This window comes from Coregonus lavaretus (assembly GCF_964263955.1).
Source record: "Coregonus lavaretus genome assembly, contig: HAP1_SCAFFOLD_1008, whole genome shotgun sequence".
Taxonomy (NCBI): domain Eukaryota; kingdom Metazoa; phylum Chordata; class Actinopteri; order Salmoniformes; family Salmonidae; genus Coregonus; species Coregonus lavaretus.
The window spans coordinates 92501-108624 of NW_028161622.1; the positions used below are offsets into that span (position 1 = coordinate 92501).

The window sequence follows — 16124 nt, forward strand, 5'->3', positions numbered from 1 at the left end:
TTTGAACCAACGTGGGTCTCCTGCACACCAATTGACGGTGTTAGCCCACTGACCTAAAGCCTAGAAATGACCTTGCAGAGGTAACACAAGTCTTCTGTTGCCAGGCAAGGTTACTGATCGAGAGCGAGAGCCTAGTTCACCAAACCACCTCCGTTACACACACTACAATGTCACTCACTACTTTGAAGTGGATGATCAGAGAAATCCATTCCAGGAAGGTCAGACCGGTCAGTCCTGCGCTCTATGCTACAGTACTACAGAGACGAGCTGTGTTCACGTAGCCAGTGGAGGGCAGATAGCTTAGCATCACAGAGTTTCGACTAGAAGCCACACACACACACACACACACACACACACACACACACACACACACACACACACAGACACAGACACAGACACAGACACAGACACAGACACAGACACAGACACAGACACACACACACACACACACACACACACACACACACACACACACACACACACACACACACACACACACACACACACACACACACACACACACACAGGTACTAATGAATCTTCATTAACACTAGCATCTCCCCACCAGGTCCATTTAAAGGCCATAATAACAAAGCAATAAACAATTAGTGAATACAAACATCCACATACAAAGTGCCAAATGCCAATATACAATAAGAATTATCATACAGAATTGCGTATATTTGTGTTTAGTTATTTTTAGACCCCGGTAGGAACAGAAAAACAACAAAGCCTCCTCAAGAAGACTGTGGTTACAGTAAATAAGGACGACAATTGTATGGCACTGAGCTAACAGAATTATTTCACATGCAAATCCACGGAGATATCATAAAAACAATTTTGGGGGTGAATTTCAATCATGAACAACCACCGAGGTGAAAATGTATGTGATTAAATGCAGAAACCATTTTGAATATGTTGAATATGTTCTAATGCAGAGTTTTAGTTTTAGAGAGTTTATCATTTTGCTGTGTTCAATAGTCATTCCAACAAAACAACATCATAAAAACATTATTTCAACAAAGCAATCATTACAATGACTGAATTACCGCCCTCTCTAACACTGATCTAGTTTATACTACTGTACCTGAGCTAAGTTTTGAGTCTTATTTCAGTCTTGTAATGGGTGATTTATTCAGTTGTTCATGTGTATAATTTCATGTTATTCAGACAGAGCATCAGTTACAGTTTAGTTAATAAACACTTATTCTCGTTTCTCTTTGTTTCTTCAGAGTAATAGTCATATTTCAGAGTAATAAAGTCATATTTCAGAGTAATAAAGTCACATTTCAGAGTAAACAGTTTGCACTACAGCATAACAGAGGATTATGTGAGAAGTCACATCATAGTTTAATCAAGTAATTACATATCATACAGTATATCATATATAGAATCTAATTAAAGTCTAGGAGTGTGCGTATAACACGCAGGTCGGAAACAATGCAGCAAGTTGATGAATTCCTGTTGGTTCATTTACTGCAATTCTTAGACATTACTTCAAAGTTAGTTCTGAATCAAAGTATTCAGTTGTTATGAGCAGGGATGTACACCAGCTTCAAACAGCTGACAATAAAATATTTTTTGTTATGGAAAAATATTTTTTCTTGAGTGGATGGTCGGGATCTAATTTGTAGATTGCAAATTAACCGCAAGAAGCCCAAACAGATATAATGTTTGACTAAAGCATAATAATTTAAAACCTTGCTTACATTTGTACACCATCATGTGTCTCTCTATTAGGCGTGGGAATACTTGGGAACAGTTTTCCCAAATTAAAATCACTTGGAGAAGATTTCCTAGTGTTTACAGTCTTTTATTTATTTTAATTTTTTGCTAAGAAAATTCGGGGGTCCAAATAAAACCACCGCCAGTTGGGGAACCCTGCCATACGCCAAGTAACGACCAAGAAAGTTTAGACATGGTCTAAGACTTTACACCGTGGTTCAAACTTGAACATGGTTCAAACATAGTTATAATAATAATAATATGCCATTTAGCAGACGCTTTTATCCAAAGCGACTTACAGTCATGCGTGCATACATTTTTGTGTATGGGTGGTCCCGGGGATCGAACCCACTACCTTGGCGTTACAAGCGCCGTGCTCTACCAGCTGAGCTACAGAGGACCAATTGTTTGTGTTTCTGTTGGTCAGAGGGAGAATGCGCTCAGATTTAGACAAATGGGGGAAAGAATTGTGAATTGTTTCGCTCTCAAGAAAAGGGCGCCATTGAAAGGAGTGATTACTGGGGTAGCAGTAAAAATAGTTCAACTGCTGCGCATACGGCATCGCATCAATACCTTGTCATGGTTCATCTCCATAACAGCAAAGCGCCTTCGTGCGATGTACTGTATTCCTAATTGAATTGTACCCAGTGTCCAACTAAGCGTCTTTTAGCAACACAGAGCTGCCAGGAGAGCACTTAAGATCCTTGTGTTGTTGCTTAGATCTCAGATCCACAGCTAGAGTAGAGCTGGGACGACACACCAAAAATGACAGACACTGACATTACCCCTCCTCTTCCTGAAGCATTTTGCTTAGGTTGGTTATTTTCAGTGATTTTGCTACACAATGATCCTGCAGATTTTTTTTTGTTCTAAACAGTTATTGGGTTAACAATAATAGCCTACGTGCATTATGTCGATTCCTGCTATGGAAGCGTCTGCCTGTCCCTGTTTCTCAGCCGGCTGCTGTGTGATCGAGCCACTCTCACTCCCTCTCCCCACTGTGAGCGCGGAGGAGGGAGAGATGCATTCTGAGAAGCACAAGTATTATAACCAGTATTACAGTGGGGGGAAAAAAGTATTTAGTCAGCCACCAATTGTGCAAGTTCTCCCACTTAAAAAGATGAGAGAGGCCTGTAATTTTCATAATAGGTACACGTCAACTATGACAGACAAAATGAGAAAAAAAATCCAGAAAATCACATTGTAGGATTTTTTATGAATTTATTTGCAAATTATGGTGGAAAATAAGTATTTGGTCAATAACAAAAGTTTCTCAATACTTTGTTATATACCCTTTGTTGGCAATGACACAGGTCAAACGTTTTCTGTAAGTCTTCACAAGGTTTTCACACACTGTTGCTGGTATTTTGGCCCATTCCTCCATGCAGATCTCCTCTAGAGCAGTGATGTTTTGGGGCTGTCGCTGGGCAACACGGACTTTCAACTCCCTCCAAAGATTTTCTATGGGGTTGAGATCTGGAGACTGGCTAGGCCACTACAGGACCTTGAAATGCTTCTTACGAAGCCACTCCTTCGTTGCCCGGGCGGTGTGTTTGGGATCATTGTCATGCAGAAAGACCCAGCCACGTTTCATCTTCAATGCCCTTGCTGATGGAAGGAGGTTTTCACTCAAAATCTCACGATACATGGCCCCATTCATTCTTTCCTTTACACGGATCAGTCGTCCTGGTCCCTTTGCAGAAAAACAGCCCCAAAGCATGATGTTTCCACCCCCATGCTTCACAGTAGGTATGGTGTTCTTTGGATGCAACTCAGCATTCTTTGTCCTCCAAACACGACGAGTTGAGTTTTTACCAAAAAGTTATATTTTGGTTTCATCTGACCATATGACATTCTCCCAATCCTCTTCTGGATCATCCAAATGCACTCTAGCAAACTTCAGATGGGCCTGGACATGTACTGGCTTAAGCAGGGGGACACGTCTGGCACTGCAGGATTTGAGTCCCTGGTGGCGTAGTGTGTTACTGATGGTAGGCTTTGTTACTTTGGTCCCAGCTCTCTGCAGGTCATTCACTAGGTCCCCCCGTGTGGTTCTGGGATTTTTGCTCACCGTTCTTGTGATCATTTTGACCCCACGGGGTGAGATCTTGCGTGGAGCCCCAGATTGAGGGAGATTATCAGTGGTCTTGTATGTCTTCCATTTCCTAATAATTGCTCCCACAGTTGATTTCTTCAAACCAAGCTGCTTACCTATTGCAGATTCAGTCTTCCCAGCCTGGTGCTGGTCTACAATTTTGTTTCTGGTGTCCTTTGACAGCTCTTTGGTCTTGGCCATAGTGGAGTTTGGAGTGTGACTGTTTGAGGTTGTGGACAGGTGTCTTTCATACTGATAACAAGTTCAAACAGGTGCCATTAATACAGGTAACGAGTGGAGGACAGAGGAGCCTCTTAAAGAAGAAGTTACAGGTGTGTGAGAGCCAGAAATCTTGCTTGTTTGTAGGTGACCAAATACTTATTTTCCACCATAATTTGCAAATAAATTCATTAAAAATCCTACAATGTGATTTTCTGGATTTTTTTTCCCCAATTTGTCTGTCATAGTTGACGTGTACCTATGATGAAAATTACAGGCCTCTCTCATCTTTTTAAGTGGGAGAACTTGCACAATTGGTGGCTGACTAAATACTTTTTTTCCACACTGTATAGCCGTTGCTCAAAATGCTATTGCGGAACAAAGACCGTTTTCTAAAGCCACTGCTGTTGTTCTTAGGGCTGTCCCCAATTGATTGGTCAAAATTTTAAAACTAGTTTTTTTCCATACATAGACACACCCTATGTTTGAATAAAATGAACTATATGTATGCTACTGAGCTTGTCTAATGTTTTAAGCACTGCGATTAAAAATTAAGACACAAATTACTAAAGAGGGAGCCAGAGCTCACAAAATCATTTTAGACCCAAGTCACCCCCTGTACCTGGACTTTGAATTACTCCCCTCTGGGCGTAGGTATAGGGCACCCCTCAGCAGGAAAAATAGAACGAGACAATCATTTGTGCCAGGTGTGATATCCCTCTTAAATAGCTCGGGCAAATGTTCCCATTGACCCCGTAAGGCCAGCAGGCTAGTCTTTGTTTTAAATGTTTTAAATGTTTTATTTCTTATTTCTTACTTTTATTGGTGCGTGACTGTTATTGAAAGTTGTATTGTCAATCTTGTTTTGTATTTAACGCCACTTTAAATGTGTACATGACACTGCAACAAAATTTCCCCATGGGGACAATAAAGTAAGTAAGTAGAGAGATCAATATAGCCTAACCAGAGGGAGAAGAAAAAAAACGACCCGACCCACCTCCTCTCCCTCTTCCTCCTCCTCCTCCTCCCACTGCCTGCTGCTGCTGGCTTTCGCAGATTCTGCCATTACGCTTCTGAAGTTGCCGGTAATAGGCTGCACCAACAGTGGGAAACCTTTTCCATTTGGAGTGTAATCGTACCATTTCTACTGATCTGCGTGCCAGTTTCCTATGCACATTTTTGTGGAACAGTTTTCATATCGCAAAATCAATGTCATGTGGTTAATCAAAATTCTATCTAAATGAAAATGATACAAATCTAAAAACTAACTTCTATTGCCATTGCCAATATGTAAAAATTGCCTACATAAAGCCAACAAATAATAACATTGCAGCCCGCGTAGAAAAAAGTAAATATCCTATACATCACATTGGCTACACAAGGAACTTGAAACATTGTATCAACTATTAACTTAGTCCTGCCTGAAAGCTGGTGCTAGCAAACTTGCAACATTGTATAAAATTGTCACGATCGTGATATGCGTACATTATTTATTTAAGTACACCACACGAACAAAAACAACAAACAAACGATACGTGAAGTCCTAGGTTACACAACACAAACCTTAACGGAACAAGATCCCCCCCACCAAAGGCGCGGACTGCGACCGCGCCACACAAACACAACAGGGTAGGGGCCGGGTGGGCATTCCGCCTCGGAGGCGGATCCGGCTCCGGGCGTGACCACAACTTTCTCACCACCTCCCCGTTGCGCCCCTGATCTGGTCTGGCACCGCTGACTGGTGTTGGACCCGACGACGGTGGATCGATCTGTACAGGCTCCGGACTGGAGCCGCTGGCCGGAGCTGGACTGGACACCGGTGGAGCGGATTGCTCTGGCTCCGGAGTGGATCCGCTGACAGGAGTTGGACCGGACCCCGGTGGAGCGGATTGCTCTGGCTCCGGAGTGGAGCAGCTGACCAGTGCCGGACCAGACACCGGTGGAACAGGCACGGGCCGTGCCGGACTGGACACACGCACCACTGGCTTAGTGCGGGGAGCAGGAACGGGCCGGACCGGGCTGACGACGCGCACCACTGGCTTGGTGCGGGGAGCAGGAACGGGCCGGACCGGGCTGACGACGCGCACCACTGGCTTGGTGCGGGGAGCAGGAACGGGCCGTACCGGGCTGACGACGCGCACCACTGGCTTAGTGCGGGGAGCAGGAACGGGCCGGACCGGGCTGACGACGCGCACCACTGGCTTGTTGCGGGGAGCAGGAACGGGCCGGACCGGGCTGACGACGCGCACCACTGGCTTGGTGCGGGGTGCAGGAACGGGCCGGACCGGGCTTACGACGCGCACCACTGGCTTGGTGCGAGGGTCAGGAACAGGCCGGACCGGGCTGGCGACGCGCACCTCTGGCTTGGTGCGAGGGGCAGGAACAGGCCGGACTGGGCTGGCGACGCGCACCACTGGCTTGGTGCGGGGAGCTGGAACGGGCCGGACTGGACTGGCGACACACACCACTTTCTTGGTGCGAGGAGCGGGACTGGGTTCCCTTATAAACCTCCGCTCCTTCTGCTGCCTAACCAGCTCCTCTCGCCGTGCCCCTACACCCTCCTTCTCCCTTGTTGCCTCCTGTAGCCTCGTCGTCCACGGCGTGAGCCCCCCCTCCTAAAAAATGTCTGGGCTTGTCTCTCCCCCGTGATCATGGCCTCCATCCCTCTAGCCAGACTCTCTCTCATCTCCTCCCAAGTCCATCCTCTCTCCTCGTCACGCTGCTTGATCCAGGCTTGGTGGGATCTTCTGTCACGATTGTTGACTGATGAGACGGACCAAGGCGCAGCGTGTTATGCTTACATTATTTATTTAAGTACACCACACGAACAAAAACAACAAACAAATGATACGTGAAGTCCTAGGTTACACAACACAAACCTTATCGGAACAAGATCCCACACCGACTAGTGCCAAACAGGCTGCCTAAGTATGGTCCCCAATCAGAGACAACGAGTTACAGCTGCCTCTGATTGGGAATCACCCTGGCCAACATAGATCCACACGATCTAGAACTAACATAGAAAATAATACATAGAAACTCCACACCCTGGCTCAACATTTAAGAGTCCCCAGAGCCAGGGCGTGACAAAAATATTCTGGGCCCTCAGAGTTTCCTATGCCTGTGAGCTCCAGACAGACAGACACAGCTGTAGGCTATGTAAGGGATTAGAAGTAATCAGGTATGCCTTTTTTATGACGTTTTCACAGAATCAGAGCATGACATTTTTTCCCCCTTTCATGCTGAGTGGATATGGAAAGGGAGAGAGAGCTGGAAATATTTTTCAAATAGGCTACATTGAGGAACTATTGACATTTACATTTTAATCACTTAGCAGACGCTCTTATCCAGAGCGACTTACAGTTAAGTGAGTGCATACATTTTTCATACTGGCCCCCCGTGGGACGTAATAACACTTAGTTTACTTGCTGTTTGAGGCAAAGAAAAAATTACTTTGAGAAGCTTCACAGTGATGGTGTGGTTAAGACAATCAGAAATAGTATCAGATCCCCAAATGGGCACATTTATTAGCCTACATTTGCGCGCAGGCCAGGTAGCCTAGGCCTACTTCTATGCGTAATAAGGTGCGTGTAGAAAATAGTAAAAATTAAGTAAAACCCTTCAATGACTTGGTGTGTCCAAACTTTTGACTGGTACTGTATATACACTACCAGTAAAAAGTTTGGACACACCTACTCATTCCAGGGTTTTTCTTTATTTTTACAATTTTTTACATTGTAGAATAATAGTGAAGACATCAAAACTATGAAATAACACATATGGAATCATGTAATAACCAAAAAAAAGTGTTAAAATCTTCAAATAGCCACCCTTTGCCTTGATGACAGCTTTGCACACTCTTGGCATTCTCTCAACCAGCTTCCAGTCACCTGGAATGCATTTCAATTAACAGGTGTGCCTTCTTAAAAGTTAATTTGTGGAATTTTTTTCCTTCTTAATGCGTTTGAGCCAATCAGTTGTGTTGTGACAAGGTAGAGGGGGGTATACAGAAGACAGCCTTATTTGGTAAAATACCAAGTCCATATTATGGCAAGAACAGCTCAAATAAGCTAAGAGAAACGACAGTCCATCATTACTTGAAGACATGAAGGTCAGTCAATACGGAACATTTCAAGAACTTTGAACGTTTCTTCAAGCGCAGTCGCAAAAACCATCAAGCGCTATGATGAAACTGGCTCTCATGAGGACCACCACAGGAATGGAAGACCCAGAGTTACCTCTGCTGCATAGGAAAAGTTCATTAGAGTTACCAGCCTCAGAAATTGCACCCCAAATAAATGCTTCACAGAGTTCAAGTCACAGACACATCTCAACATCAACTGTTCAGAGGGGACTGTGTGAATCAGGCCTTTGTGGTCGAATTGCTGCAAAGAAACCACTACTAAAGGACACCAATAATAAGAAGAGACGTGCTTGGGCCAAGAAACACGAGCAATGGACATTAGACCGGTGGAAATGTATCCTTTGGTCTGGAGTCCAAATTGGAGATTTTTGGTTCCAACCGCCGTGTCTTTGTGAGACGCGGTGTCGGTGAACGGATGATCGAGGAGTCGGCAACCTTTCTCATGTGGAATACAAATTGATCTTACAATTTCTACCGATCTGCGTGCCAGTTATGGTTTTCATATGAACATTTACGTCGAACAGTTTCATTTCATTTATAATAACGCCTTCGTTCAAAAGAATGTGGACACCCCTTCAAATGACTGGATTCAGCTATTTCAAATTAGTGGATTTGGCCATTTCAGTCACACCCGTTGCTGAAAAGTGTATAAAATCGAGCACACAGCCATGCAATCGCCATAGACAAACATTGGCAGTAGAATGGCCCGTACTGAAGAGCTCAGTGACTTTCAACGTGGCACCATCATAGGATGCCACCTTTCCAACAAGTCAGTTCGTCAAATATCTGCCCTGCTAGAGCTGCCCCGGTCAAATGTAAGTGCAGTTATTGTGAAGTGGAAACGTCTAGGAGCAACAACGGCTCAGCTGCGAAGTGGTAGGCCACACAAGCTCACAGAACGGGACCACCGAGTGCTAAAAAATCGTCTGTCCTCGGTTGCAGTACTCACTACCGAGTTCCAAACTGCCTCCGGAAGCAACGTCAGCACAAGAACTATTCGTCGGGAGCTTCATGAAATGGGTTTCCATGGCCGAGCAGCCGCACATAAACCTAAAATCCCCATGCGCAATGCCAACCGTTGGCTAGAGTGGTGTAAAGCTCTCCGCCATTGGACTCTGGAGCAGTGGAAACGTGTTCTCTGGAGTGATGAATCACGCTGCACCATCTGGCAGTCCGACAGACAATTCTGGGTTTGGCGGATACCAGAAGAACGCTACCTACCCAAATGTATAGTGCCAACTGTAAAGTTTGGTGGAGGAGGAATAATGGTCTGGGGCTGTTTTTCCTGGTTCGGGCTAGGCCCCTTAGTTCCAGTGAAGGGAAATCTTAACGCTACAGCATACATTTACATTTACATTTTAGTCATTTAGCAGATGCTCTTATCCAGAGCGACTTACAGATTAGTCATACAATTACATTCTAGACGATTCTGTGCTTCCAACTTTGTGGTAACAGATTGGGGAAGGCCTTTTCCTGTTTCAGCATGACAATGCCCCCGTGCAAAAAGTTGGTTTGAAATGGTTTGTCGAGATGGGTGTGGAAGAACTTGACCGGCCTGCACAGAGCCCTGACCTCAACCCCATCGAACACCTTTGGGATGAATTGGAATGCCGACTGCGAGCCAGGCCTAATCACCCAACATCAGTGCCCGACCTCACTAATGCTCTTGTGGCTGAATGGAAGCAAGTCCCCGCAGCAATGTTCCAACATCTAGTGGGAAGCCTTCCCAGAAGAGTGGAGGCTGTTATAGCAGCGAAGGGGGGGACCAACTCCATATTAATGTCCATGGTTTTGGAATGAGATGTTCGACGAGCAGGTGTCCACATGCCTTTGGTCGTGGAGTTTATGTGTGGATATGTTATATTGCCTTGCCACTGTGCTACTCTCCCTAAAGCAATCACAGCTCTCTCTGTACCCTACAGTGGGGAGGGAGGAGGTTCAATTGGATTATGGGCCACAAGCACTTTAATTTTCAGACACCGCTAACAGAGGATCGCTAGAGGAATGAAGGAGGGAGCATCTGCACCGTCTCCATCTTTCTCTCTGTCTATCTCTCTCTCTTTCCACCTCAGGAGAAGGGGATAAGTAAATAGACATACACCAGACAGAGTGTTAGCATTTCGCACAGTTCAAAGCTACAGTAACTAGGCCTCCCGAGTGGCGCAGCGGTCTAAGGCACTGCATCGCGCTGCTAGAGGCGTCACTACAGATCCGAGTTCAATCCCGGGCTGTGTCGCAGCCGGTCGCGACCGGGAGACCCATTGGCCCAACGTCGTCTGGGTTAGAGGAGGGTTTGGCCGGCTGGGATGTCCTTGTCCCATCGTGCTCTAGTGCCTCGTGGCGGCAGGGCACGCTGACTTCGGTCGCCAGCTGTACGCTGTTTCCTCCGACACATTGGTGCGGCTGGCTTCCGGATTAAACGAGCAGTGTTTCAAGAAGCAGTGCGGCTTGACGGGGTTGTGTTTCAGAGGACGCATGGCTCTCGACCTTCGCCTCTCCCGAGTCCGTACGGGAGTTGCAGCGATGGGACAAGACTGTAACTACCAATTGGAGAGAAAAAGGGGGTAAAAAGTACCACAAAAAATAAAAAACATTAATTAAGATACAGTAACTAAAAAGCAGGCTGACAAACACTTTTCATTAGGACTTTATCTGCATTCCTCATAAGCAAACACTTCTAAAACGTTCTCAAATGTATCAGTAGGTAGAAAGTTATTAGTAGGTAACCAAATTAATTAAACCCTTATACTTTCATTACCGTAAATAACCCATTACTAAATTACCTATCACGCCTGTTCGCTGGTGATTGGCTCCTTAGGCTCTAATACACCAGAGTCACTGGAGTGTTTACTAAAGAAATCACAGTCGATCCTCTCTATCCTTATCTAAGCACCAATGTCCAAGGGGCCTTGACCAGGGATTCTCAAAGTGGGGTTCACGGACCCAGATATTAGCTTTAAAGCTGCAACAACAAGAAATCTCTCTGCCCCATGATGAAATGTGAAGAATTGCAGGGAAAACTGCTAAATGTTTTTTTTTACAATGCCAAGATGTGGGCCTTTAAAATGTTCCTGCAGGGCCGGAGACTTGGTTCATCCGGCCATGTATGCCGAAGTCATATTAAAACTCCTTGTATGCTATTTTTTTTTTTATCTAACTCAAGTTGTGTTCTGATTATGAGGGGGTCCCTGATGAATTTTGAGAAGCCCTGACCTAGATGACACCTGATTACATGCTATCAACCTGCTATGATAAAGAGCAGAGACAAAACATACGCAGTCATCAAAACCCCGAGTCATTATTACAATCATATAGGCCTAATCACATTTGCATAGAATTAGGAAGCAAATTAGGTGAGAAACGATTTGTGTCAGCAAAAGAATAGTCGATGACTCTAGCAGCACATGCCATCTTCTATTATCGAAGCAGCCCTTCCCCCCATTAAATCATCCTCTAATTAGATTCACTATCAACTGGATTGATCCCAATTGTTCTACACTGTGAAGCCTGACTTCAGACTCAAACCCTTTTTTAAGGAGAGCATTGAGTATGCTTTTACTGTAGGTCCAGGACTTGGATTAATCTGTGTCCAGGAAACCAGCCCAAAGGGCTTCGACAGAGGGGTACATTCTTCTTCTGAAAGACAGTACTGTAGCTCATTGCCCCATGTTGCTGCCTCAGCAGTTCAGACAGGCGTCTAGCCTTCCCTGGAGGAGGAGGATGAAGAGGAGGAAGAGGAAGAGGAAGAAGAGGAGGAGGAAGAGGAGGAAGAGGAGGAGGAGGAGGAGGGTGATGAAGAGGAGGAGGAGGAGGAAGAGGAGGAAGAAGAGGAAGCGGAGGAGAAAATCACTGCTGTTAGCTGACTGGGTATTTGATAGACAAATATTGGAGCAACACAATCAACGTTTTAACACATCTTTCCCACCGAACTGACAGTCAGTTTCTTCTCGTCTTCTAAAGAAACCACCCCCTCACACACACACACACACACATTCCCCTCACACTCCCCTACTCAGAAGGTAACAGAAGGACTTGATGCATCCACGGCCAAACAGTCTATGGGGTTCAGGGAGAAAAGCAGAAGAAGGGAGACGCAGGGAGCCTGTTTTTCAGCAGGACAACACCGTGGCTCTGTCCCAAATTGCACCCTATTTCCTATATAGCCCATAGGGCTCTGGTCAAAAGTAGTGCACTATGTAGGGAATAGGGTGGCATTTGGAGCGCAACCTGGTGTTTCACAAACACCAGTAATTAAAGGTCTGGGATAAGGGCTTGTTTATCACACAGTTTACCAGACACTGGTTAATTGCTTCTGCTTGTCATCCCTCCCACCCTCTCTTTGAGATTGGTGTGACTTTCTACTCGCTCCTCTCTCTTTCTCTGGGCTCTTCCTCCTCTCTCTTCTCTCTCTGCCTCCAGCTAAATTAGAGGAGGCTGCTGTTCTCCTCTTATATATCTTCATTTTATACACAACCACTTTGTTTTCATGTTTGTGCAATAACAACACTTGTTTTTGAGCGCGTAATGAACTGACTGCCGGGACTGGGAGGGGGCTCTGTAAAGCTGATGGAGAAGGGTTTTTCTGGATCTTTGGGGCTAAACAGGAGATTCGTTTTCTAAAGCATTGAGGTTTCCTTCCTTGCTTTGGCCTCCCATGAAGGATTGTATTATAGCTGAGATGTAGAAACATCTGCAACCACTTCAAGCAATATAATACATTCAACATTTGTCCCAGGCTAGCAGTAATGTGAACATCGAGAGGTCACAGAGACAGGGAGAGAGAGCGAGAGAGAGCGGAGAGAGAGAGAGCGAGATCACAGGGAGAGAGCGAGAGAGACAGACAGACAGTGTTCTGTATGAAAACTGAGATTCCATGTGTAAAACCCTTACATGTAGCCTGCTACCACAGAAGTAGTGTTCTTACATGGCCTTAGGCAAAAAAAAAGCTGTGTGGATCAATACGCTAAAATACACATGAAGTGATTCACATACAGATCCAGCAGCATGGGACTACATTGCTGCTATTCAGATTCATGGTTAAAACAGAGCCTGGCTCACATCACGTTTAGTAGCATGGAATTCTACTATTTCAGTATTTCTCCATCTGTATGTATCATGTCTTCTCTGTACTGTATCATCCACATATGATATATAGGGTGGGTATCACATGATTCACATAGCGTATATTTGGTCTAATATAATGGCTTAATTCAATCCCTATGCTCTCAATGTTTACAAATCATGTAATACTTACGTATTAACCGTTTATGAATGTCTTAGTCATGAAAGTTATCATAAAGAGTATAACCCTCTACGCCCTCAAACCCATTTCACCCGTGTTACCTAAGTGTGAGGTGAGCTGTATCAGGGTTAGAAGTACAAAATGCTTTAAAAGTTTGTGCATGTCTCCACCATGTTGTTTGTGTACAGAAGCAGGACAGTGACAGGCAGGTTACGTTGATCAAAGTTGATCTGGTGTTGTTGTAGCTCTACTGTACCATAACTCACTTCCAGATAACTTAACACTTCTACAAAGTACCCTACATTAGTTCCATTACATGACCCTATATGTCAGTAGGGTTTTAATGGCAATCACTGTGAAAACACTTTTATGAAAACCGACAGTACTAACTTCACATTTTTTTTTTGCCTTACTCTTTTGAACTATGAACTGTCTTGTGGTGAAAAAGACTGAGGCTAGTGAAAAACCTGGATATGTTTTGGATAAACACGAGAAAACCATGAATGGACAGTGAGCCGTTATTGGCAGCTAGACACAGCTAATGTTGCACAATATGTGTGACCTGTAATCACCAAGGCAGGCATCCACGTCTCAAACCATGTTATGTCACATTATGAATGGACCATAATTGCAAGCAGATGGGAAACTGCAGCTGCACAAGCCCAGGTGGGTGGAGCTGTCTGCTAGTGGAATGAAAAGTTACCTGGAATAGCCTACTCACTTTACTATAGTAGAAACTCCAAATGCTGTGGCATCTATGCAAACTATTGTACCTATGCAATCTCATGTAGGCAAACGGTCACAAACAAACACATTTGTTTTTAAACGCTTATCCTCACAAACCTTCCGTCGAGTAGTGCCAGGAGCTCCCCTGCATGGTACAGATCGTTGCGCGTCACCCTGCCGAAGCGAAAGGAGTTCAGGTTGCAGAAGGTGACAGTGGGGAATATCATTAGTGGGGTCGCCATCTCATCTAGCTTGGTAACGTAAGGGTACTGGAAGTAGAATTGAACCCGGTCCACACACACCAACACCAGGAACCCCAGAGAAGCCAGGAAGAACAAGATCCACAGGCACCGCTTGATGCACATCCGTTCATAGGTGAACATGTGCGAGATGCCGTGCAGTGTGGACCTGCTGGCGAAAACTTCGATAGGCACAGGTCGCTTGAAGGAGTCCACCGTCTCTTCCGACTCCGCTTTGAGATCCATGACGAGGCTATATGGTATCAGTGTGAAGTGGAAGAAGGGGAAAGTACTAGAAGAGGAGGGAATGCTATTAAGACTAGGGAAGGATGGAGGGTACCGACTGTGAGTCTGTGAGTTCACGCCCTTCTACACATGGATTTCTATGTTCCTCATCCAGGCGGTATGAAATTGTGCGTCACTGAACCCCCAACAAAATAACACCATCTATCTAGGCTACCCGTACATTCTTCGGATTATCTGCCGAGGAACTCTACTTTTTCGCGCTCAATTTCCCTTCAGACTGTCCCATGTGATAACTCAAACATATGTACAATATAGTCCCACATTTACGCGCATAGATAGATGCCAATACCTCCTCTCCCATATACTTCAGGACCGATTTCCGCAGCACAAGTTAGTGTGTCTCTCTTCCAGCCTTGGAAGAAAAAAAAATCCCAGCAAAACCACAGTAAGGACTGAATGTATATGGTGTCAGGAGCGGTTCAATCATATGCAATTGCAATACAACAAACGCTGTTTCTCGGGAGATGCTGCTAGTTATCGGCCCATATAACACGCTGCGTTCCTTCCCACCGGCTCCCACTTGTACAAACCTAAAAAAAAAATTGCCTGCTCTGGCAGTTTTAGTAAAGATCATGCAGTTGCATCATGTGAAATAGCGGAGACTGTATGAGACTGTCTTGTTACATTCCCAGTGAGAAAACAGTGAGCGGACGCGTCCGTCAGGCATCAGCCTTGCATCCCGTCTCTCTAGAACAGCACCCACCACAACAATGCAGTCATCATAAACTCCCCTTTTCACCGGGATAAGAGGAAACACGATTTAGGATGAAAGGCTTCTGAATTAAATCATGCGTAGGCTAATAAATCAGCTAAATGTGTAAATCCAATTCCAACACATTAGGGGGTAAAACGCAGAGGGAACCTCGGAAGCTGTCGACCGAAACAGCGTTTCCCTAATCAATTAACTCGATGCCAGAATAGGAGGAGAGCATGGATTGGATGGCACGTGTTTTACATCGGGTGACGAAGTCGGTTGGAAAATAGAGACAGCTCGGACCCGCGCGAGTCTCCCGACTGATGCTTGCCTGTCCTTAAAAACCACAGCTGCCTGTATCGAATTCACCAGAATATTTGTGTGTTGTTTGTAAGCAATACTCATCAGCGGTAGAAAACAGGAGTAGGGACATTGAGGCAAGGAGGTAGTGATGGGTCGTTCGCGAACCAACAGCTCTTTTTGAACAGTTCTTTTTTGGTGAACGTCGGGAACCAAATCGCATCGGCGAAAGAGCCGTTCATTTGTCTCCCTGATTTGCATACTGCCACTACTGCTTTTTCAGCTCAAAACAACGTTTTTCTGCAGAAAAGTTTCACAATAATTATCTAAAGAGGGTGAATCCTCACTGCAGAAACAATAAATAGTGGGGAGAGCACGTCAATCTGGTCCACGCTAATTTTTTGCAGTGCAAAATAAAATGTAGGCTAATATTC

General features: G+C 45.0%; 1 protein-coding gene across 1 annotated transcript in view; it reads right to left on the reverse strand.

Moving 5' to 3' along the window:
* Positions 1-15557, reverse strand: part of LOC311120337 (acid-sensing ion channel 1-like) — a 20720-nt gene extending 5163 nt beyond the window's left edge. The window contains exon 1 of the mRNA XM_084194958.1: positions 14269-15557. Coding sequence (XP_084051084.1) covers positions 14269-14636 — 368 coding nt within the window. The 5' untranslated portion in view covers positions 14637-15557. The remainder of the gene's footprint in view (positions 1-14268) is intronic.
* Positions 15558-16124: the final 567 nt, after the last annotated feature.